We start from the raw sequence: 25,638 nt of genomic DNA, 5'->3' as shown, positions 1-25,638 counted from the left end.
GAAGAACATGTCACAAATCCAGGCTCTGTGCTCTAAAAGCTTCCGAACACGAGAATTACAGGCGTTAGTATATAGCTTCTATCCCAGCCCACAGTATTTTATTTTTTTATGTTTGCTTTTTTAAATGATGCCACATTTGCAGAAAATATTAGGCATACAACATCAGTCATTTCTTAAGTTTACGGAGCATCATTTTTTTTTCCTGCTTTAATTATTTACCATGACCTCTGAAACATCAATATTCACAAATTGTACCTTTGGTCAGTAAATTCAACTAGTGTCCAAAGGAATAAATGGATGTTACAAACAACTTATGATACAATAATAGCATTGCTCTAATTAAGTAGACCCTGAAGTGAAAAACTAGGGTTATGAGAGTGTGGATGTGAAATGTGATTCAAAGACTTGGAGGACCAATGGCCAAACATTTCCTTTTCTGCAGGGGGTAGAAATAGATTCAAGGGATTCAAGGGATTAGATTCAAAGCGAATAGATTCAAGGGATTAGATCTGACAGAGTACCTAAAGAACTATGACAGAGGTTCATGACATTGTACAGGAGGCAGTAATCAAGACCATCCCCAAGAAAAAGAAATGCAAAAAGACAAAACGGTTGTCTAAGGAGGCCTTACAAATAGCTGAGAAAAGCAGAGAAGCAAAAGGCAAAGGAGAAAAGGAAAGAAATACCCATTTGAATGCAGGGTTCCAAAGAATAGCAAGGAGAGATAAGAAAGCCTTTCTCAGTGATCAGTGCAAAGAAATAGAGGAAAACAACAGAATGGGAAAGACTAGAGTTACCAAGGGGACATTTCATGCAAAGATGGGCTCGATAAAGGACAGAAATGGTAGGGATCTAATAGAAGCAGAAGATATTAAGAAGAGGTGGCAAGAATACACAGAAGAACTGTACAAAAAAGATCTTCATGACTCAGATAACCACGATGGTGTGATCACTCACCTAGATCCAGACATCCTGGAATGTGAAGTCAAGTGGGCCTTAGGAAGCATTACTACGAACAAAGCTAGTGGAGGTGGTGGAAGTCCAGTTGAGCTATTTCAAATCCTAAAAGATGATGCTAGGAAAGTGTTGCACTCAATATGCCAGCAAATTTGGAAAACTCAGCAGTGGCCACAGGACTGGAAAACATCAGTTTTTATTCCAATCCCAAAGAAAGGCAAGAATGTTCAAACTACTGCACAATTGCACTCATCTCACATGCTAGCAAAGTGATGTCAAAATTCTCCAAATCAGGCTTCAACAGTACATGAATTGTGAATTTCCAGATGTTCAAACTGGATTTACAAAAGGCAGAGGAAACAGAGATCAAATTGCCAACATCCGTTGGATCATCGAAAAAGCAAGAGAGTGCCAGAAAAACATCTACTTCTGCTTCATTGACTATGCCAAAGCCTTTGACTGTGTGGATCACAACAAACTGGAAAATTCTTCAAAAGATGGGAATACCAGACCACCCTACCTACCTCCTGAGAAATCTGTATGCAGGTCAAGAAGCAACAGTTAGAACTGGACATAGAACAACAGACTGGTTCCAAATCGGGAAAGGAGTAAGTCAAAGCTGTATACTGTCACCCTGTTTATTTAACTTATATGCAGAGTACATCATTTGAAATGCTGGACTGGATGAAGCACAAGCTGGAATCAAGATTGCCAGGAGAAATATCAGTAACCTCAAATATGCAGATGACACCACCCTTATGGCAGAAAGTGAAGAACTAAAGAGCCTCTTGATGAAAGTGAAAGAGGAGAGTGAAAAAGTTGGGTTCAAACTCAACATTCAGAAAACTAAGATCATGGCACCTGGTCCCATCACTTCATGGCAAACAGATAAGGAAACAGTGAGAGACTTTATTTTTTGGGCTCCAAAATCACTGCAGATGGTGACTGCAGCCATGAAATTAAAAGACGCTTACTCCTTAGAAGAAGAAATTTTTAACCAACCTAGACAGCATATTAAAAAGCAGAGACATCACTTTGCCAACAAAGGTCCATCTGGTCAAAACTATGGTTTTACCAGTAGTCATGTATGGATGTGAGAGTTGGACTATAAAGAAAGCTGAGTGCTGAAGAATTGATAACTTTTGAACTGTGGTGTTGGAGGAGACAGACTCTTGAGAGTCCCTTGGACTGCAAGGAGATCAAACCAGTCCATCCTAAAGGAAATCAGTCCTAAATATTCATTTGAAGGCCTAATGCTGAAGCTGAAACTCCAATACTTTGGCCACCCAATGGGACGAACTGACTCACTCATATCAGGGAAAAGACCCTGATGCTGGGAATGATTGAAGGCAGGAGGAAAAGGGGGTGACAGAGGATGAGGTGGTTGGATGGCATCACCGACTCATGGGCATGAGTTTGAGTAAACTCTGGGAGTTGGTGATGGACAGGGATGCCTGGCTTGCTGTACTGCAAGGGGTCACAAAGAGTTGGACACGACTGAGCGACTGAACTGAACTGAACTGAACTGAACAGGGGGTTTTATCAAGTGCTAATCCATAGGACTTCTGCGGCATCCATTGTCTGCAAGTCATGTGTAAAGAACTATAGGAAATTCCATACATTTGATGGCTTGTGATTTAGGGATATGAAGACAACTCAGCACCAAAAGCTGGTTATGACAGAACAGATGGCATCTCTTCTTTACTAATACCACCCTTAAAGGAACCCAGCATACCATGAACCAACAGCAAAATAAGAGAAAGCAAAAACCCTTCTGTATTAAGTGCACTGATGACCTCAAGTCACTAGCACAAAGCCACTAAGATATCCAGGTAAGGGAATTCCCTGATGGTCCAGCAGTTGGCACTCCGCACTTTTACTACTGTAAGCCAGGGGTTTAATCCCTGGTCAGGGAACTAAGATCCCTGAAGTTCCAGGGCATGGCCAAAAAAAAAAAAAACAGAAAAAGTTTTAAAAGATATCCAGGTTGGGACTTTTCTGGCAGTCCAGTGGTTAAGACTCCATTTTATTAATGCAGGGAACACAGTTTCAATTCCTGGTCAGAGAACTAAGATCTCACATGCCATGCTGCACAGCCAAAAAACATTTTTTTAGATACCAAAAAAAAAAAAAGATATCCTGGGTAAACACCCAATTATGGAAAATGCTCAGTAAGAAGAGACTGCAAAGGGCTTCAAGGTTGGATTAAGTCCTCTACCCAAGAGTTGATACAGTCAAACTAGAGCCTGCCAGGTTTTCAAGAGCAGGGGCTTATTTCAATGCAGAGAACTCCAGCAATGGACTGCAAGGTTGTGCTGGGATGTGTATATTCAGCCCAAGCAGAGTACGCAATTTTTCTTTTCCTTTTGGCTGCGCAGCACGGTGGCATGTGTAATCTTAGTTCCCCAACCAGGGGTCGAGCCCTCGCCCCCTGCAGTGGAGGGTGTAGTCTTAACCACTGGGCAACCAGGAAAGTCCAGGAAGCGATTTTTCAGAGCTGAGCACTAGGTGGAGAGGTTCGGTCCACCCTCAGTCCCGCCCTCCTGTGCATCTGTAACCACTCCTCTGTGTGTTTCCACACCCACCCCCTGTCTGGTGCATAAGCCCATCCCTTTCTTATCCCCTAAATTCTGGGATCATTGCACACACTGAAAAGAGGGAGAAGAAATCAAGACAAAAGAAGGCTTCCTACAAAACACACCTTTATCCACATCCTGTCCCAGCCCTTCATAGTCTCCATCACCTTCCCACTGAAGCTACTTGGTGAGTCAGAGAGGTAACGCTATCCTAGTTTTATTTCATTTTGTCACTGGCAAGGAAAAATGGCAAGGAGAAAGAAAATAGTATTTTTAAATCCCAGCTAGAACTTCAAAACTACTTTAGAACTCCCGAAGAGACGCCGCTGTGCTTGTTAGCTTTAAGAAGCACACAGCTTTATTGACAAACGCATCACCTCCATAACTAAGAAAAGGGGTGATCGACAATTTCATATTTCCACTTTCAGGGCTCGTTAGATCATTACCTCCAGAATTGCGGCTGACATGCCTTCAGAGACAGAGCTATTCACCAGCGCGAAGCAATTCTTCATGACTGCATGGAGGTCTTCCTGAGCCATCTCCCTGATCAGTCGTACCCCAGGGGTCCTGAAACAACAGGGAGCAGAGAGCATCTATGGCTGGGAATCTTACAGAGAGAGGCTGGGCGGAGAGATGACAATTTTGGAGAAATATCTTAGATCACCAGGGAAGCATGATTGATAAAGAGTTCAGTACAGAAAACCATACTGGAGTGAGAATCTGTTCTATTTCCAGCCCTGATAAGGGAGGGACGAAGGCTGTGAACACATCAGCTTCCATCCTGAATCCTTCTGACCAACAAGACACATGATTCTCAGATACTGGACGTCAGAGATGTGGCTCTTGCCATTTTTCTCTGAATGATTTAGAAAACAGACCTTTCCTAAGAATGCAGCCTTTTTCCCAATGCTTTTTAAAAGATACTCAGAGAGGGTGAGTCCCCTGGTGGTCCAGTGGCTAAGATTCCGTGCTCCCAATGCAGGGAGCCTGGGTTCGATCCCTGGTCAGGGAACTAGAGTCCACATGCCGCAACTAAGACCCAGTTCAGTCAAATAAATAAATAAAGATAAATATTAGAAAAGATACTCAAAGAGATAATCATAGATGTATCATAAACAGAGAGAAATAGAAATAGTAAAACCAAGAGGGTAACACAACCTTTGTCACAGAGGTTTTGCCCTGTTCTATTTTTCTCACCTGATGGTACGGACATTCATCCCCATTCCCCCAACCCTCTCCAGTCTCACAGTTTTGAGGTTATCATTTCACATAACTGGTGATACTTTTACATACATGCATTCTGTATCCATGATTGCACATGGGGGTGAAATCAGTGTTTCCCAGTCCTCCTGGGTGGTGGAGTAGCCAGGAGGAGGAGCTGGGATCCTGGGAGAGTGAGGATATACACATAAAAGGGGGCTGACCCGCACGGGAGAGGATCCTTCTGGCTCTTGTCCTGCCCCATCTCCCCACTTAGAATACAGAAAGTGATGTGTGAGTTCTACAGCTACAGTCATCCTAGAAATAGAAGTCACAGGTAGGGAACACAAGAAAGAGAGACAGCAGACAATGTCTCTGAAGTCTTACCTGGTCCTGGACCAATGACCTCAGATTTTTTTGATGTGAGCAGTTAAAACCCCTGGGTGTGTAAGCCAGCATTGTTGGGTCTCTGTTGCTGCTGTTTAGTCGCTAAGTCATATCTGACTGTTTTGGGACCTCGTGGACTGTAGGAGCCAACCAGGCTCCTCTGTCCATGGGATTTTCCAGGCAAGAATGCTGGAGTGGGTTGCCATTTCCTCCTCCAGGGGATCTTCCTAGCCCAGGGATCAAACCTGCATCTCCTGCACTGGCAGGAGGATTCTTTAACACTGAGCCACCAGGGAAGCCCTGGTCTCTGTTACGGGCAAACACAATTGATAGCAAAGACTCTGGCAAATTGCTTTCCAGAGGAATGGCTGCAATTTTCACCCTCACCAGCAGATTTTTAGTCTTTTTTTTTTTTTTTTTCGGTTTTGACCCACGAGGTAAGGGACAATTATAACTTCAAAGTGGGTTTCCTGAGCATTTCCTGACCTAGCGAGGTAGTATGTCTTCACACGTGCATCCACGCGACTGCTCCCTAGGGAACTGCTGATGCTCCCAGCATGTCAGCTTCCTGGCTTGTCAGTGGGGAAAGGAATAGTGCCCAGATTCTCACAGGATCATCAGGAGATTAAAGGAGGAATTATTAATGAAGTGTTGGGAACAGAGCCTCGGACACGGTGAATGCTGGGAACTGGGATTGTTTATCAGTCATTAGGCTTCCGCTCCTGCAAAACACCTATTCACTCCCTATGCTTATCTCTCTCTCTTTTTTTAAAATGTATTTCATCATGTCACTCAGCATGTGGGACCTCAGTTCCCTGTTGCTTCAGTCATGTCCAACTCTTTGTGACCCCATGGACTGTAGCCCACCAGGCTCCTCTGTCTATGGGATTCTCCAGGCAAGGATACTGGAGTGGGTTGCCATGCCCTCCTCCAGGGCATCTGCCCAACCCAGGAATTGAACCTGCATTGGCTGGCAGGTTCTTTACCATTCCCTGATCAGGGATCAAGCCCGAATCCTCTGCATTGGAAGCTTGGAGTTTTAACCACTGGACCACCAGGGAAGTCCCATACTTACCTCTTTACTTTGGCTTTTACTTCCCTTGTAAAGACTGGATCAACCTGAAAATTGACAAAGATAAATTTTAGGAAAAGCCAGAAATGAATCTAAGTCTCAAGAGGATTGCAGATCATGGCAACAGAGCCATATGTAACAACTCAGAAAAGGAAAAAGTAAATCAAATACAAAAGAATACCCCGGAGTCCAGCTATGGCAAAGTAATAAGGAAAAGAAGGACTTGAGAGAAAATTTAAAGACACAAACACATACAGTCGTCCTTCAGTATCCACTGTTCCAGGACCCCCTCAGATATCAAATTCTGTGGATGCTCAAGTCCTTTATATAAAATGGTATAGTATTTACATCTAACTGAAACACATCCTCCTGTATACTTTAAATCATTTATGGATTACTTACAGTACTAATATAAATGCAATCTAAATAGGTGCCAATGCACAGCAAATTGAAGTTTTGCTTTTTGGAACTTTCTGGAATCTCTTTTCCTGAATATTTTCAGTCTATGGTTGGTTGTTTCTGAGTATACAGAACCTGATGATACACAGGGCCAACTGTAGTCCTGTTTCCTGTTTGGTCTATAAGATAAGAGCCTGGTGAAGCTCCAGGTATGGGAGGCCAAGAATTATCCACCCAACTCCTAAAACAGAAGTCATTTACAGTCAAGGGAAAATCTGACAAAAACATAATACTTCAATGAAAGTTTTGCCTGGTTGATTACAGTGGTGGATTTTGTCATAAAACCTTTGAGGCAGAAGGAGTTGGAATGCTTGGTAGATCTAAAATAAAAGATCTGACTGAATTAAAATTTTATTTTTAACATGGAGCCTTTCCAGACACACAATTTTAAAGCAAAGTCACGTCCATGGGGCAATACATGGGAAAACAAAATGGGGTCCATACAATGAAATATTATTCATCCAACAAAAAGGAATGAAGTACTGATTTATGCTACAGTATGGGGGAACCTTGAAAATATAACGCTCATTTGCAAAAGGCCCTAAATTGTGACTCTTTTTATATGAAATGTCCAGAAAGACAAATCTATAAAGAAAGAGAGTAGGTTAGTTGCTAGGCACTGGGAGGTGGGGAGTGAATGCTAATGGGTATGGGATTTTGGGGAGATGATGAAAATACCCCAAAATTAGATAGAGGTGATGACTGCAAAACTTTGTATTAAATACTTTAAATGGTGCATTGTATGACACACAAATTATATTTCCATTTTTAAAAAGCCAAGTCCAACCTTTTAATTAGTTACAATGTGATATTCTTGAGTCTGCACTTCACTCCTATTTCATATTTAGAGGAAATACGTCCTATGAGACAGGTGCCATGCTTTTTTTTTTAAAGATTTATTTATTGGCTATGGTGGGTCTCCTTTGCTGTATGTGGGCTTTCTCTAGTTGTGGAGATTGGGGGCTACTCTCTAGTTGTGGGGCATGGGCTTCTCACTGAGGTGGCTTCTCTTGTTGAGGAGTACAGGCTCCAGGCATACAAGCTTCAGTAGTTGTGGCTCATGGGCTTAGTTGCTCTGTGACATGTGAGATGTTCCCAGACCAGGGACTGAACCAGTGTCTCTTGCATTGCAAGTCAGATTCTCAACCACTGGATTACTAGTGGAGCTCCCAGGCACCCTGTTTCATCCCATTGTATCCCTGGTAGTCAATATGTTTGCTAAATTAATGCAAACATTAATAGCAATGTTTCTTAAACTGGTCTCTTATACCAACATTTTTTGACTCCACATGCTTTTAAGAAAACTCATATGTAGATGTCCAGACTGAGTGAGGCTCTGGAAACAGACCACCTGGGTCAAATCCTTCCCAAACCAATCTCTAGCCACATGGCCATGTGCACATTAATGGATCTCTCTGGGCTTCAGCCTCCTCATCCATAAGAAGAGAATGATAACAGCACCGTGGGATTGTTGGGAGGATCAAATAGTTAAAATACATTCAGTGCTTACAACTTTTTCTGAAACACAGTAACTGCTATATGAGTAGTAGAAGAAAAGTTAAATATCAAAGCCTTGCTAGAATGCATAAGAGTGAGAGCTGCAGATTGCAGCACTAATACAAAAATATCTAGACACTCCATCTCAAACGTGTACTTTCCCAGTGACACTGCCATACTTCTCAGCAAGACCCTGCACACCTGAAGGCCATCACAGAATCCACAGAAAACACACCTTATTCCTGACCATCAGAAGCCAAACTAACGTACTCTTTATGCACAATGACCTCTTCTCGGGTAAATTTACTTCCTGAAGTACCAAGAGGATCTTTACGGATAACTTTCCACCTGTCATAGGGTCCCTACAATCCTATCAGGATGAAGCTGCAGTGCATGTTTATCGCGTCTGTTTCATCCAACTGCAAACTATTAAATGAAACAATCAGTAGACAGGTTTTACCCTGCATCCCTCCCCAGGTTTTATTAACAATGAATACAATTTTAAAATAACTGAGAAAATATTCTTAAACTTAAGCAAGTGTAAGACAAAATTCTAAACATGTCTTCAAAGATAGAGGTAGATGAGGGTGTAAACACATTTTACAAATACAGTGTCTGCCAGCTCTTCCTGTTACTGCAGATGAGTTTAGAAGTGAAGGCAGATTCAATTTCTATTCTCATTCACACCTCACCAGTAGGTATCAGGAATTACAAACCAAGTCGACTTAATGAATATGATGATATCCCTAGAGTTTGTCATACTAAAATAATTTTGTGTTTTCCAAAAACTTCATTTTGGTTTCGTCTGGCAAGGAAATACTGTGTGTGTGTGTGTGTGTGTGTGTGGAGGGGCCCAGATCCTTTAAAATATTCATATGCTGAAGATGTATCCCAAAGAACCAGTAACGCAAAGCTCACTCATTCCCCTGAGGTCATGACATCACTTTGATGGTAGACACAGCAAATCTGGGTGTATAACAAAATGGAAATTATTCCTAGATTTTTTAAAAGCTTAATATACTTTAATAGCAAACTTGCAGGAACAGTACAGAAGATACACACCACTAGACACATGTATGTAAAGCAACTCAAAAGTGTACTGAACAGATGGAACCTACCATATGATTAAAATACTGCAAAGACCACTTAGTTGCCATCAACAAGAAACGTACTTGTTTTAAATATCATATAATACTATTTATATTTGGAATTTTTTAAATGATGTACATGAAATTACTCACAAAACAGAAATAGACTCACTGACAAAAAACAAACTTATGGTTACCAAAGGGGAAAGGCATGGAGAGAGGGATATATTAACAGCAGTCATGTCTGACTCTTTGCGACCCCATGGACTATACAGTCCATGGAATTCTCTAGGCCAGAATACTGAAATGGGTAGCCTTTCCCTTCTCCAGCAGATCTTCCCAACCCAGGGATCAAACTGGGGTCTCCTGCATTGCAGGCAGATTCTTTACCAACTGAGCTATCAGGGAAGCCCAACACACAAACACTACTGTATATAAAACTGATAAACAGGTCTTACTGTATAGCACAGGGAACAATACTTAACCTATAATGGAAAAGAACCTGTAAAAGAATATATATTTAATGTGTGTTTGTGTGAGTGTGTTAGTTGCTCAATTGTGTCCAGCTCTTTGCAACCCCATGGATTGTAGCCTACCAGGCTCCTCTGACCATGAAATTCTCCAGGCAAGAATAGTGGAGTAGGTTGCCATTCCATTCTCCACGGCATCTTCCTGATCCAGGGATTAAACCCAGGTCTCCTGTACTATAGGCAGTGCAGTGACTGAGCCACCAGGGAAATGTGTGCGTGTGTGTGTCTGTGTGTGTGTCTGTGTGTGTGTATACCTGAATCACTTAATCTATTATGGAAAAGAACCTAAAAAAGAATATATATATAACTGAATCACTGTTCTGTATACCTGAAATACAACTTTGTAAATCAACTATATTTCAATAAAAAAATTTTTGCCACTCTGTTTTTTTAATTGGAGGATAATTGCTTTACAGAATTTTGAGGTTTTCTGTCATATATCAGCAAGAATCAGCCATCAGTTCAGTTCAGTTCAGTCACTCAGTCGTGTCTGACTCTGCAACCCCATGAATTGCAGCACGCCAGGCCTCCCTGTCCATCACCAATTCCCGGAGTTCACCCAAACTCATGTCCATCGAGTCGGTGATGCCATCCAGCCATCTCATCCTCTGTCGTCCCCTTCTCCTCCTGCCCCCAATCCCTCCCAGCATCAGAGTCTTTTCCAGTGAGTCAACTCTTCGCATGAGGTGGGCAAAGTACTGGAGTTTCAGCTTTAGCATCATTCCTTCCAAAGAACACCCAGGACTGATCTCCTTTAGAATGGACTGGTTAGATCTCCTTGCAGTCCAAGGGACTCTCAAGAGTCTTCTCCAACACCACAGTTCAAAAGCATCAATTCTTCAGCGCTCAGCTTTCTTCACAGTCCAACTCTCACATCCGTACATGACCACTGGAAAAACCATAGCCTTGACTAGATGGACCTTTGTTGGCAAAGTAATGTCTCTGCTTTTCATATGCTATCTAGGTTGGTCATAACTTTCCTTCCAAGGGGTAAGCATCTTTTAATTTCATGGCTGCAATCACCATCTGCAGTGATTTTGGAGCCCAGAAAAATAAAGTCTGACACTGTTTCCCCTGTTTCCCCATCTATTTACCATGAAGTGATGAGACCAGATGCCATGATCTTAGTTTTCTGAATGTTGAGCTTTAAGCCAACTTTTTCACTCTCCTCTTTCACTTTCATCAAGAGGCTTTTTACGAGCCATAGGTACACCCATATCAATAAAAAAAAAATTGTTAAAGACATTTGTTTAAGAAAATCCAAATGCTGGCAATATTTTAACAGGTTTATTGTTATAAAATTCAACTTCTGAAACTTGCTTGCTGAAACATTCTGACCTGTGTTAATGTCTCTGCTTTTAATACTATTCTCAAACAAATGGAAATGGAAAAATTGTGACCCCTGATTTCTGCCCCCTATTTTTCCACTCAAAATTACACAGGTAGCTTTTGACCCCATGGGGGAAAAATGTAACATTTAGAAATATCAAATGGGAAGATAATTTTTTTTTTTAAGAAGTGAAATGTTTTCTGTCCTAGTAGGGTCTTAGGGATACTCTCGGTGTATGCAACATGCTGGGTGAATGTCCTTTGGCATAACTGTGGCACATTTGGCATGAATTGCCCACAGACTGCTGCTGCTGATGCTAAGTCACTTCAGTCGTGTCCGACTCTGTGCGACCCCATAGACGGCAGCCCACCAGGCTCCCCTGTCCCTGGGACTCCAGGCGAGAATACTGGAGTGGGTTGCCATTTCCTTCTTCAATGCGTGAAAGTGAAAAGTGAAAGTGAAATCGCTCAGTCGTGTCCAAACCTTAGCGACCCCATGGACTGCAGCCTACCAGGCTCCTCCACCATGGGATTTTCCAGGCAAGAGTACCGGAGTGGGGTGCCATTGCCTTCTCCACAGACTGGTGTCTTCTAAAAAGACAACCAGATGCCTCACTTGTCTCTTGCCAAGCACGCAGAGCTGCGCTCTGTAGAAGCAGATCTGTATGGAAGATGGGTCTTTGGGACACTAGTCTACCATCTTTTCAGTCTGCTGGCCTTCCAAAATAAAGTTGCTATTTCTTACCTTAACAACTCATTTCTTGATTTATTGGCCTGTCGTGCAGCAGGCAGTATGAATTCGGACTCAGTAACATTTACTCTCTGCTTCTCACCTCTCTCCTAATTACATGTCTTTTTCTCCACCAGGAAGGCCAACCTCAATCCTTAAAATCCATTCATCCCCCACTGCACAGGCAAAAGTTCCCTCTCTGAGAAACTTTGTCTGATCATCCAAACAGGAAGTAAAGTCTCCTCTCAAACTTTTCTACCACCTCCTATAAAACATGGACCTACTTTTTTTGGTACTTGTTGGGTATTTGTCCAACTCTTCTCTTTATACATCTTCATTTTCCTCCCAAGGTCACGCTAGTTCTGTGCTGGATAATATTTGCTAAATGAATGATTTCCAACTGGTTCTACCTTTCTGTTTCCTACTTTTGATTCTTTTCACTTGAATTATCCTAAGCCATTCGATTATATTATAACCCTAATATCTCATCATGAAAAGGTAAACAATTTCATGAAAGCCTTCTTTTGGCATTACATATGAATTTTGACCAGCTCAGTCAGTAAAGAATCTGCCTGCAGTGCAGGAGACCTGGGTTCGATCCCTGGGTTGGGAAGATCCCCTGGAGAAGGAAATGGCAACACACTCCAGTATCCTTGCCTGGAAACTCTCATGGACAGAGGAGCCTGGTGGGCTGCAGTCCATGGGGTCGCAAAGAGCCAGGCACGATTGAGCGACTAACACTTAAGAATTTTGATGAGGCTTCCCTGGTGGCTCAGCGGAAAGAATTCCACTACAATGCAGGAGACCCAGGTTCAGTTCCTTGGAGGAGGAAATGGCAATCCACTTCAGTATTCTTGCCTGAGGAATCTCATGGATAGAGGAGCCTGGCAGGCTACAGTCCATGGGGTCGTAAGAATCAGACATGACTTAGCAACTAAACAACTACCACCATGAATTCTGACATACATGCTTTACTTATGATAATTTTTAGTTACAGATTCCTCAGAACTTCCCTGGTGGTCCAGTGGTTAACACTCTGTGCTTCAAAAGCAAGGAGAACCAGTTCAATCCCTGGTCAGGAAACTAAGATTCCACATGCTCCATGGTGTGGCCAAAAATTTTTTTCTTATTAGAAAAAAACAGAAATTCCTCTTGTTTTTAATTTTTAAACATGTTTCTTCTCTCATGATTAGGGGAAAAGATTTCATCAAGGAAAAAAAAAAATGTAAAAGATAGCTGAAATACCTAACTGGAGAAACGAATGGCTACCCATTCCAGTATTCTTGCCTAGGGAATTCCAGGGACAGAGGAGCCTGGCAGACTGTGGTCCATGGGGTCACAATGAGTTGGACGTGACTGAGCAACTAACATAACCCTTAAACTAAAATTTAGCTGAAGGTGTAACAGCAACTTTCAAGTTGAAAGTACAAACTGCATTAAACTTTTCTGGGCTTGCCTTCCACATCAGTTCATTTTCAAATCTCTTAGTGAAACCAAGGGGAACAAAACACAAGAGAAAGAAAAAAAAAAAAAAAGAAGGGTAGATATTTTTATTTAGTGAAAGCGCATGTTATGAAATTTTAAAAAGCGAGAGCATGGCAAGCAGCAAAGAAAATTCTATTTCCTCCTTCTAAGCTTATTTACTTTCTAGCAAAATACATTGTCTCAACTCCCAGGCTGAAGGAAAATCATCTTAGATATAAGAAATTATCGTGGGAAGTCATTAAGCTGTCACGCACGAGCTGAATGTTCCTACCACACTGATTATCAAAGAGAACCATAAAATGCACCCACTCCATACACCCCTGCAAGCAGAAACCACATGCTTTGCCAAAATGGTTGGATCGAGAGATCAAAGAAGCTTTAATAGAAAACCAGCGTCTAACTCAAACCATCCTGCAGCTAAAACAGAATCTTAGCCTGTCAACACACAAAGGAAACATCAGCACAGAAAGTTCTTTCATTCTTTAATTAAACGCCCCTATGATGCTGCCTATGAACCAGGTGCTATGCCAAGTATTCGCTTATTTTGGACTCATAGGAAACTATGAGTTTTCTGAGTAGTGTTTTCTGAGTCATGTCCACTTTACAGATGGAGAAACTGAGGCCCAGAGCAGTGAAGGGTACCCAGCTAGCATGCAATCACTCTATTACCCAGCCATGCAGAACTACCCTTTGCCTGACAGGGATGATTCGATCTTGTTCTAAAGATGTTAACAAACTTGCCAGCAGTAAGCAGTAATGAAGGATTAAGTAGATTTAACAGGGGACTGGGATCTCGCTTTTTGAAATGCTCTTGTTAAGAATGATCACTTTATTTTTTAGCTGTGTAACATACACAGCATCACCACTTTTTTTAAAGCAATCTAAGAACACTCTCTCTGCGTGTGTGCTAAATCGTTTCAGTTGTGTCTGACTCTTTGCGACCCTGTGGGCTGTAGCCTGCCAGGCTTCTCTGTTCATGGAATTCTCCAGGCAAGAATACTGGACTGGGTTACCATGCCCTCCTCCAGGAGATCTTCCCAACCCAGGGATCGAAACTGCGTCTCTTACGTCTTCTACATTGGCAGGTGGGTGCTTTACCACTAGTGCCGCCTGGGAAGCCCAACCTTCTCTCTGCTGCTGCTTCTGCTGCTGCTAAGTCACTTCAGTCATGTCCAACTCTGTGCGATCCCATAGACGGCAGCCCACCAGGCCCCGCTGTCCCTGGGATTCTCCAGGCAAGAACACCGGAGTGGGTTGCCATTTCCTCCTCCAATACATGAAAGTGAAAAGTGAAAGTGAAGTCGCTCAGTCGTGTCCGACTCTTAGCGACCCCATGGACTGCAGCCTACCAGGCTCCTCCATCCATGGGATCTTCCAGGCAAGAGTACTGGAGTGGGGTGCCATTGCCTTCTCCCGAACATTCTCTCTCTCTAGTATTTTATAAATGGTTGGTAGAGAGATGAGCGTTGATTAAAAAGGAGAGCAATAATATTCCAAAGGGAGGGTGATAACTGCCTTCTGATCTGGACCACGGAACATGGTAGGAACAAACGTGAATGCTGTATGCAGCCCAGCCCATGGGCTCCCTTGTCCTGGCAGATACACCTCCAGTCTAGAGTTACCTGTCATCTCTCTTCCTAACCAGACCTCATGTCCACTCAGGCAGGGGCCAAGTGTATTCTATTCTCTGGGACTAAACATAAGGGCCAAGTTGATATCCATTAAGTGACCTACAAAAGTATTCAGTTCTTGTCTGATCGTTCATACAAACAAATCGGTGATTTGCATATGCCACTATCATCAGTTTTCTGCTTTGAATATTTGGCATCCATTTCACCTCTTCTGCTTCCCCTGTGCATCTTCTCACTTCTGCCCACTGGGTGTGGTCTGATGGAAATGGAATTAGGTGCCTGGTCCTCTCCTTACAAAATGGCAGAGGTAACCCATGGCAGACCATGGACCTTGAAGGGAATGACCCAGAGACTAAGAAACGGATGTAGTCAAACCTGATCTTCAGCCTCCCCAACAATTCTCTTAGAAGCTCTTATCATCTCCTAATACATGTCCTTGTGCTGAAGTTGGTCTGAGGCTGCACCCAGGGGCACAGGCTGAGCTGTGTAGCTTCTTCACTGGGGTCTCCTATCTGACCAGGCTCCATGCAGAGACACGGACAAAGGGAGCACGAATCACTGCTGAATGCACTGTGAGCACTCCCTAAAAACAGACTGAGCTCTTTCTCAAGACATATTCACTAACTGAGTCAATGCAATTTTGTTCTAAGAGGACCTGCACATGACCCAGAAAGGCTACGGTCCTCCTAAAGGGTTCAATTTAGACTTAAAGCGTTTATTCAGTCACTGAGCTTAGCAGTTAACAAAGGAAAAAAAAAATGAATGGAAGAAGAGTGTATTCACATCAGATGTCAAAAATAATTGTAGTACTTGGGGTGTTTAATCCGCTCTAAGAGATAATGGTTAAAAGATGAATTGTAATGTGTCCCAAGATTTGACCTCTGACCCACTTCTCAAATTCATTTCCAAAAGATCAGTGTATTAACCCATAGCATTGTAGCAAAGATTCAATGTCAAGTGTAAAACCCTTTTAGTCTCCTCCTACTTCTGTATTCCAAAGTGGTGTTAAATTGAATTCTTGACACTGAAAACTGATAGATGCCTAGAAATCTTGCAAGGATAATAGGGAAGAGCTTGTTTAAGTTGAGTGGTCACGAGAAGCATATCGAAGCCAGGCCACGATCCGGGGAGGGAATCTCATTAAGGAAGCAGCCAACGCACTGGCTTTCAAGAGGGAGTATGTTTAGGGGCCACACACACACACACATAACCATCCAGTGTGGCCCAAGTCAGTGTTTTCCAAACTTCGAATCATGAAGCACATCATGAAATCAATCTTGGAATAAAAATAGGCACTGTTTTAATGACATGAAATATCAAAGCAGAGGCATGGAACAGGTTTTTAAAGAAAAACAGACTGTGTGACATACACGAATCAAGAGGATTATTTAATTAAGCTTGTTTCTGGGGTATGTGTGTGTGTGTGATGGGTCACCATGTAAAATGTGCTGGAGTTGGCTTTACTTGCTGTCTGGTAATTTGAAACTGGCCATGGGAAAACATTTTTACAGCAATAGGCAAATAAGGCTTTATTTATAAACTACAGCTTGGGATTTCCCTGTTGGTCCAATGGTTAAGACTTCGCCTTCCAATACACAGGGCGCAGGTTCAATCCTGGTCAGGGAGCTTAAAAAAAAACCCAAAGAACATAAAACAGAAGTAATATTGCAACAGATTTAATAAAGACTTTAAAAATGGTCCACATTAAAAAATTTTTTTTAAAAATAGGGTTTACCACCTTGCCCATCCCAACAGAACCAGTTGTTCAATACTGACCAGCATACCACTGGTTATGGAGAAAAAGCAAAGAAACATAACACTTAAGAGACACTAGCTTATCTGAATTATTGGAGGATATGAAATGTGTGTCTACATATCAAAATATTGGTTTTAAATCTTCTGAGGAACTCATTGGTGGTCTGCATTATCATTGCTAGGGGTTCAGGTTCAATCCCTGGTTGAGGAACTAAGATCTCACAAATTGGGCAGTGTAACCAAAAAAAGAAAGAAAACTTTTGTAGGGAAGAGGCAGCCAAGAAGGAAACAAGTGGTTTGAATTTGTGACTAATCATATTCAGTGCTGCCTTAGTATTTCAGAAACTCAAATTATTCTGTCTACTAAGGAAATGGCAACCCACACCAGTGTTCTTGCCTGGAGAATCCCATGGACGGAGAAGCCTGGTAGGCTGCAGTCCATGGGGTCGCACAGAGTTGGACACGACTGAAGTGACTTAGCAGCAGCAGCAAGGTGTTTGTGATGGTGGCTACTGATTCTCTTTAGATTTGATAAAGACCCATTAGAAGGCAGGGATATTGCTAGGGGCTGAATGTTTGTATCCCCCTTAAAATTCACACATTGAAATCTTAATCCCCGAGGTGATGATATTTGGGATCATAGGTCTTTGGGAAGTGATGCAGGAACCCTCATGAATGGGATTGGCATTCTGATAAAAGATCCCAGACAGCTCCGAGGACTAAGCAAGCAAAGACTTGCTTGCTGATTCTGGACTTCCCAGGTGGGTCCAGTGCGACCCAAAAGTCTACAAATAATAAATGCTGGAGAGGGTGTGGAGAAAAGGGAACCCTCTTACACTGTTGGTGGGAATGCAAACTAGTACAGCCACTATGGAGAACAGTGTGGAGATTCCTTAAAAAACTGGAAATAGAACTGCCTTATGATCCAGCAATCCCACTGCTGGGCATACACACTGAGGAAACCAGAAGGGAAAGAGACACGTGTACCCCAATGTTCATCGCAGCACTGTTTATAATAGCCAGGACATGGAAGCAACCTAGATGTCCATCAGCAGATGAATGGATAAGAAAGCTGTGGTACATATACACAATGGAGTATTACTCAGCCATTAAAAAGAATACATTTGAATCAGTTCTAATGAGGTGGATGAAACTGGAGCCTATTATACAGAGTGAAGTAAGCCAGAAGGAAAAACGCCAATACAGTATACTAACACATATATATGGAATTTAGAAAGATGGTAACGATAACCCTCTATACGAGACAGCAAAAGAGACACTGATGTATAGAACAGGCTTATGGACTCTGTGGGAGAGGGAGAGGGTGGGAAGATTTGGGAGAATGGCATTGAAACATGTGAAATGTCATGTATGAAACGAGATGCCAGTCCAGGTTCAATGCACGATGCTGGATGCTTGGGGCTGGTGCACTGGGACGACCCAGAGGGATGGTATGGGGAGGGAGGAGGGAGGAGGGTTCAGGATGGGGAACACATGTTTTAAAATTATTAAATTAAAAATTAAAAAAAAAAAAAAAAAAGAATTCGCCTGCCAGTGCAGGGGACATGGGTTCCATCCCTGGTCTGGGAAGATTCGACATGCCTCAACAGCTAAGCCTGTGCGCCACAACTACTGAGCCCTCCCTTGAGACCGCTCTGCAACAAGCAAAGCCACCACAGTGAGAAACCTGGGCACCACAACTAGAGAGTAGCCTCTGCCCGCTGAAACTAGAGAAAGTCTGTATGCAGTAACGAAGATCCAGTAGAGCCAAAAATCGAAGGAAAAAAAAAGATAAAGGAAGAGTACCCCAGAAGAAAATGACACAGCTGGCACTTTCGCCTTGGACTCGAAGCCTCCAGAACGTCAGAAATAAATTTGTTGTTTCTTAGGCACCTCGTCTGTGGTACGTGGTTATAGCCACCCAGATGGACCAAGACAAAGAAACAGGAGTCAGGTCCCAAACGCTTGCTTCTGCATTCAGGTCTGTGCAAGCCTGAGAAGGCAGCCGCATCTCGGAGGCAGAGTTAGATCTGGAAGATCCAGTTTCTCTGGTTGGTGGAGGAGAAGTGAGCAGATCCCAGGAAATCTCCAGACTGAGTGTGGCCCTGGCACACTGCCAGGTGCTTACAGCTGGTTTTCCCAAGTGGCAAATTTGCAACCCAAGATGCCTTTCTCTGTTTCCTAGAGGGTTTTAAATTACAGATAGTGGAGCGCCTTGTGGAAGAAGTGCCTGAGAATTATTACTAATTCATGGCAATGAACTTAAGGACCAGTAACTCTCAGATCATAATCCTTCACGGCCCTTCACTCAAGAGCTCCCTTTCCAGGCTCCTCTTTCTCTTTTATTCCCTTGCTGCTTTGCTTTCCTGGCTCCACTCACACAAACTAAGTCAGTGGCTGAAGATGCAGCTTCAGAAGGGACCTCCAAGGGCCTTGGGGGTGGGGCATTCTAGGAGACTTATTCTGGACCTGCATTGGCTCAGGAAGAAATATGTCCTCAGGTATGTCAGAGATGCATTAGACCAGCTTGGAAAAGGGGAGGAGAAAGGGGGAAAGGAGAAATTCCACTAGAAATTGTGGACGCACTAAAGCTTCCCAAGACACGACTTTCCCAGGGTCCCTGTAAACCTGCTTTGTCTCGGCCAGCTCAAGTCACCATCTGTTTCCTGATTCTCATCAGGAAACAGTCATGAGTCAAAGTCACTGCCTCCCTCTGGAAGTTACAAAAAAAGGAAATACAGGGACTTCCCTGGTGGTCCAGTGGTTAAGCATCCACTGGGCAATGCAGGGGACACAGACTCCATCCCTGGTTCAGAAGGATTCTACATGCCACAAGGCAATTGAGCCCCCAAGTCACAACTATTGAGCCCTCAAGCCGCAACTGCTGAGCCCTCAGGCCTGGGGCCCACGCTCTGCAACAGGAGAGTAGCCTCTGCTTGCTGCAACTAGAGAAAGCCCATGTGAAGCAATGAAGACTCGTGTGATCAAAGCAAATAAATAAATACAACTTTTTAAAAAAGAAAGAAAATACAGAGACGCATTTTGTAGGACCGACAAGGTGAACAAAGAGAGAGAGAGAGACAGAGCGTGGCCACACACGAATGTTTGTCTAGCTAGTTGCGAGCACTTAAAAATTTCACACACACACACATACATTTTTTTCAAAAGAGGAAAAAAAAAAGGCCTCTGGGCTGTGACTTCTCTTGGAAGGTTGACAAGGGAGCCTGCATCTCTGGATGTAAACCCTGCTGCGGCTGAATCATGCTCCCAGTCAGTGATGCTACGGTTTGCCACAGTCTCCACCCTCCCCTACTGCCTCCCAACCCAGAGCCCGAGAGTCTAATTTCTTTGCAGTGAAATTAGGAGGAAGGAAACACATTTTTTACAATCACTGTTCTTTCAAAAGTAGGCCAACTAAAGTTAGAGGGAAGCTTGTATGTTTCAAAAACAAATGGGAAAATACGGTTCTTTCCCCTGGGGATGAAAAAGCCTTCCTAATTGTTTAGAAAACAAAACAACTGGGCCTTCCCTGGTGGTCCAATGGTTAAGAATCTGCCTTCCAATACAGAGGACGTGGGTTTGATACAGGTTGGAGATCTAAGATCCCACATGCCTCGGAGCAACTAAGCCCTCTCGCTACAACTACTGAGCCCTGCACTACAACTTGAGAGTCCAAACACCATAACAAAGCCCCAACAACAAAGACCTGACACGGCCAAAAGAAAGCAAAAACAAAAGAAGTGCCTCTTCTAAGAGACCATGACTTAGAAAGTCTTTATGAAGCAAATGGCGTCCCTCACTGGTAGGCAAGTGAGTTAAACAGGAAGGTGCTAATAGATGCGGGAAAACAACACGCGCCCTAGCCTCTCCCTCTGCTCTGACTCCGGTACCAGCTAAAATACCACCTCAGTCTTTATGTTCCTGGAAAAGGGTTTCTGGCACATGTTGGTGCTATACTTTGAAGTTTGCCACCTCTCTCCAGGTTTCCTTAAAAGGAAGCATGACAGAAAAAGTCAAACAGAGAAATCAGGTCATCATTAGGCCAGAGTTGTTTGTGAACATTTTTCTCCACCAAGTATTATTCTTTTGGTATTTCTGCCTCCAGATACACTGTGTGTGTGTGTGTGCACACGCATGCTGAACCATGCCCAACTCTTTGCAACCCTAAGGACTGTAGCCCACCAGGCTCCTCTATCCATGAGATTTTTTTCAGGCAAGAATACCAGAATGGGCTGCCGTTTCCTCCTCCAGAGGATCTTCCTGACCCAGGGTTCAAACCTGCATCTCCTAGGCACACTGACTCTTCATTAAAAACCGCTTCCCAAACTGGCTATTTGCGTACTTTCACAATTCATCACATCTGTGCCCCCTCTCTACTATTGTTTATTTAATACATTTGTGAAATAAATTCATTTTTTTAATCAACTAATTTTTAAAGGAAATTTTCAGAGTTGGAAAACCAGTATCATGCATCATAAATGGAACCAAACCATACAACCAAAAGCAGTGAAAATGAAAGCCACATTACTAAATTCTTTCAAGATAACTGCTACTGCCATGGCTCTAAGCTTGCAGTCTTCTCTCTTGGTTAGCAAGAATCTCAGTATCAAATTAAAACTTTTTCAATCATGCTGCTCGAACAGAAGGATATAAGAGAATTAAAATAATAATAGTAATAGCTTTGCCACTATGTGACTTAACATTCATTAGTGCACTGGGAATTCTCTTGCTAACCATCTAAAGCCTGGCCCTGAGCCTGTGTGTGATGTGTGTGTGTGCATGCAGGTGTGTATATGTGAGTGCCTGTTATACCAACAAACAACATGGATGGTGGAGCGATTCATCTTCCGTGTGACAACCAGTGTAGCCCTACAAATTCTAGCTCTTGGTATATGTTTTAGGCTAGCGGGCCTTTCTCCAGGTAAATGGAGTATTTCCAGAGGTCTTTAGAATACTGAGAAAAGCTTGCCACTTCCACTGCATACCTCATGGGTCCCTAGGGAAGCAGGAAACTGACAAGATGAGAAACTACAGAATAGAACAAGGATGTCACGAAGGCATTTAACAGGCCCAGAGTCAGCCTGCCGGGCGGAAGGGAAAGGCAGTGGGAGATGTCATTCATGGGAACAAGACGCAGCCCCGATACAGACACCCCATGAAGAGAAGACGAGACATCCTTCCTGCAGGGTTACATCCCAACTGGTGGGACGAGGGTTCTGTTTTCTAAACTGCTTGGACAGAGCCAGTCAACGTTTGTTTTCACGAGATGACCAGTGTTGCCACCCAGAGTCTCTGAGTCCTGTGCGCTTGGAATTGACTCTGCGAGCGGGGGACCTCTCTGGTGGTCCAGCAGTTGCGAGTGCACCTGCCAACACAGGGGACATGAGTTCAATCCCTGGTGCGAGAACCAAGATCCTACATTTCATGAGGCAACTAAGCCCGTGCTCTGCAACAAAGGAAGACTGCAGTGAGAAGCCCTCGCACCACAACTAGAGAGTAGCCCCTGTTCACAGTAACTAGAGAAAGTCCATGCAGAAAAGAAGAGCTCAACAAAGAGCTGCATGGTCAAAAATAAAATAAAACAACAACAAAAAAAACACAGCCTTGGTAACAATTGAAAAAAAAAAAGAATCGACTCTGTAACAGATCACCTGCTTCCTCCAGATCCGCCAATGGGGAGTGGGGGTGTCCGGAGTCCCAGGGAGATGAGAGGCCGCACCCCCAAGCCCTTCCACTGACCTCTGTTCCCTGGACGATGGCCACGGTCAGCCAAGGACATCCCCCAGTGAAGGGGGATGCTCGTGCTTATAGATTCTTATTCTCCACCCTACTTGGCTTCTAACTGCATGTCAATTACCTAATCCAGTGCTTGGGTGAACAGCTCCATGTCTGTTGAGCACTTCCAATGAGTTTCAAAGAGATCTGGACCACATGTAACATCTCTCTTATATACTGACTTAGACAAACTTTCTTTATATGCCTCTAGTCCCAAGAGAATCCATTACTTACCCTTTGTAGCATTAAATTAATTGTAAACACTTACAAAGTGTCATCATCTCTAACCTTGGTCTGGTGTTCATTTTTTAGAAGGCAAACAGGCTTTATTTGCTTAAGAAAGAAATCAAATATGGGTGAGAAAAGTAACTAATTTTATAAAATGTCTAAAAAGAATGGAGGAAAATAGAGATGAGATCAAGGCTCACAGCAAATCAACTTACTTCAGGACCAACAATAACCATGTAAACGTTGGGCTCTTCTTGATGCCATTCTTGGGGAGAAAAAAGAAAAAAAGAAGACTTTTAAAATGGTTTTAAGTCACAGCTGAAAACATAAGTCAGTTCAGTACTAACTGTGCTACAATATAAATTCTTTCATATCATTTTGCTTTCATATTAGCAACTTATAATTATTTGAAATGTAAGTATTGGACATTTTATGGTTTAAAGGAAAACTTTTTTTCTAGACCATTGCATATTATTCAGATATCTAATTTATTAGGTAGTTAGGATGCATATTGGATAAGGCAATGGCACCCCACTCCAGTACTCTTGCCTGGAAAACCCCATGGATGGAGGAGCCTGGTAGGCCGCAGTCCATGGGGTCGATAAGAGTCGGACTGAGTGACTTCACTTTCACTTTTCACTTTCATGCATTGGATGAGGAAATGGCAACCCACTCCAGTGTTCTTGCCTGGAGAATCCCAGGGATGGCTGCCGTCTATGGGGTCGCACAGAGTCGGACACGACCGAAGCGACTTAGCAGCAGCAGTAGGATGCACTGGAGTCTATAGACTAACTTAAGCAGTGCAACAAAACTCCAAATGTATCATACAAACTGGCATGTGTAAACTATTTCCAGGTAAAATTATTTTAGCCTTATCATTATTGGCTATTTTTCACAATTTTCTCAGAAGCTGAGAAGATCCCTTGGAGAAAAGAAATGGGAACCCACTCCAGTATTCTCGACTGGGAAATCCCATGGACAGAGGAGCCTGGTGGGCTATAGGAACCCACGGGATTGCAAAAAAGTCAGACATGACTGGGAGACTGAACAACAACAGCAAAACAGAAGCCGAGGTTACAGGAAGGTAGAAAACGACTGAAATGACTACACGGTGCGATTATTTTTCTGGTTGTTTCCAAAGGAACAATCTAGAAACAGTTCTGCTGGTGGGCAAAAAAAATGAGAAATCTCACAGTCCTAAGGAGAGACCTTCGAAGATGGGAACCCCAGTGGAATCCCGCAGGCGAGGGGTCACCCGGGAACACATACCGGAGAATGCATCCACCAAATAGAGAGGGTCTTTCACTTGTCTGAGTCCACAGATCAGGAGAAACACGTGTAGATTGTCAGCACTTTGGTTAATCTCTGCAACAGAAGAGTTCAGGATATATTCAAAGGAGAGAACGCAGCTCCATGACTTGATGACAAGAAAGGTCAGAGGCTGTTCGGCTCTGACCTTTCAGCCAGGTGTGCCCATACCAAACCTTTATTTTCATTTCACTGCATGAACTAACAGTTCTTCTGATGGCTCAGCCCGAGCTGAGCCTGGCCTAATAAACATAAAGGTACTTCCCACTGCAATTCAGGGGAGGGGGCAACAGAGAACTGACTCAGTTATTACTGAAACGTCAGCCATGAGTCATAGAAAATATTTCAGTGAAATTCCAGTTAAGAAGAATGTCTTCTTTATGAAACCAGAAAAATGGTTTATATAGGAATGTCCTCTTAAGTTCATATATTAGTACATATACACACCCACAGATAGAGAAAAGTTTTGGTTTGCCATTTGAAAGCTATCATGTAAGGCTGGGGCTTCCCAGGAGGTTCTAGTGGTAAAGAACCAGCCTGCCAATGCAGAAGACTTAAGAGACATGGGTTTGATCCCTGGGTCAGGAAGATTCTCTGGAGAAGGGAATGGCTACCCACTCCAGTATTCTTGCCTGGAAATGCCATGAACTGTAGCCCACCAGGCTCCTAGGGCTACAGTCCATGGGGCCACAAAGATTCGAACACAACTGAGCTCACACACACACACACACACAAGTAAAACACATTCTTTGTGGTCCCTTTCAACAAAAGGTGGAACCCATTTCCCTACCCCTAGATGCTGGGCTCACCTGGTGACTTGCATTAATTACACGGCAAGGGGGGACTTCCCTAGTGGTCTAGTGGCTAAGACTCTGAGCTCCCAGTACAGGGGGTCGGGGTTTGATCCCTGGTCAGGGAACTAGATCCCACATTTTGCAACTAAGACTCAGTGCAGCCAAATAAAGAAATAATATTTAAAAAAAAATAACAGAGCAAGTGAAAGTGATTCCCAAGTCTTGGTCTTGAAGGCTGGGGTCCAATGCCCTCACCCGCTGGGACATGTGTGCATGCATGTTAAGTTGCTTCAGTTGCGTCAAATTTGTGACCCTAGAGACTGTAGCCCGCTAGGCTCCTCCTGTCCATGGTATTCTCCAGGCGAGAATCCTGGAATGGGTTGTCATGCCCTCCTCCAGGGGATCTTCCCGACCCAAGAATTGAACCTGCGTCTCTTGTGTTGCAGGCAGATATTTTACCCACCGAGCCACCTGGGAAGCCCCCACCCACTGGGATACTGCTGCCTCATAGGCTGGGCTGCCTCCTTAAAAGTATACTTGGTGGAGAGAGACTCAACCACTCATGCAGGACCTTTCAGGCCTCAGCCTAACTTACAAGTGAGCCCAATACACACAGAGGAAGCAGAGATGAGCCAAGTCCAAACTGCGCGTGTGTGCTAAGTCGCTTCAGTCATGTCTGACTCTTTTGACCCTATAGACTGTGGCCCACCAGGTTCCTCTGTCCATGGAATTCTCCAGGCAAGAATACTGGAAAGTGAAAACAAAGTGAAAGTGAAGTCGCTCAGTCATGTCCGATTCTTTGCGACTCCTTGGATTGTAGCCCACCAGGCTCCTCCA

At 43.4% G+C, this 25,638-nt stretch overlaps 1 protein-coding gene across 4 annotated transcripts in view; it reads right to left on the bottom strand.

Moving 5' to 3' along the window:
* GLT1D1 (glycosyltransferase 1 domain containing 1) overlaps nucleotides 1-25,638 on the bottom strand; it is a 115,646-nt gene that overhangs the window by 27,556 nt on the left and 62,452 nt on the right. For all 4 annotated transcript variants that reach the window (XM_027567047.1, XM_027567048.1, XM_027567045.1 and 1 more), the window contains 4 exons: nucleotides 23,969-24,064; nucleotides 22,915-22,964; nucleotides 6,196-6,239; nucleotides 3,980-4,100 (listed from right to left, as the gene is read on the bottom strand). In XM_027567047.1, the coding sequence (XP_027422848.1) occupies nucleotides 3,980-4,100; nucleotides 6,196-6,239; nucleotides 22,915-22,964; nucleotides 23,969-24,064 (311 nt within the window). The remainder of the gene's footprint in view (nucleotides 1-3,979; nucleotides 4,101-6,195; nucleotides 6,240-22,914; nucleotides 22,965-23,968; nucleotides 24,065-25,638) is intronic.

This window comes from Bos indicus x Bos taurus, chromosome 17 (genome assembly GCF_003369695.1).
Source record: "Bos indicus x Bos taurus breed Angus x Brahman F1 hybrid chromosome 17, Bos_hybrid_MaternalHap_v2.0, whole genome shotgun sequence".
NCBI classification, from domain to species: domain Eukaryota; kingdom Metazoa; phylum Chordata; class Mammalia; order Artiodactyla; family Bovidae; genus Bos; species Bos indicus x Bos taurus.
Note: the sequence above shows the minus strand (reverse complement) of the source record. Positions and strands in the feature narration are given on the sequence as shown.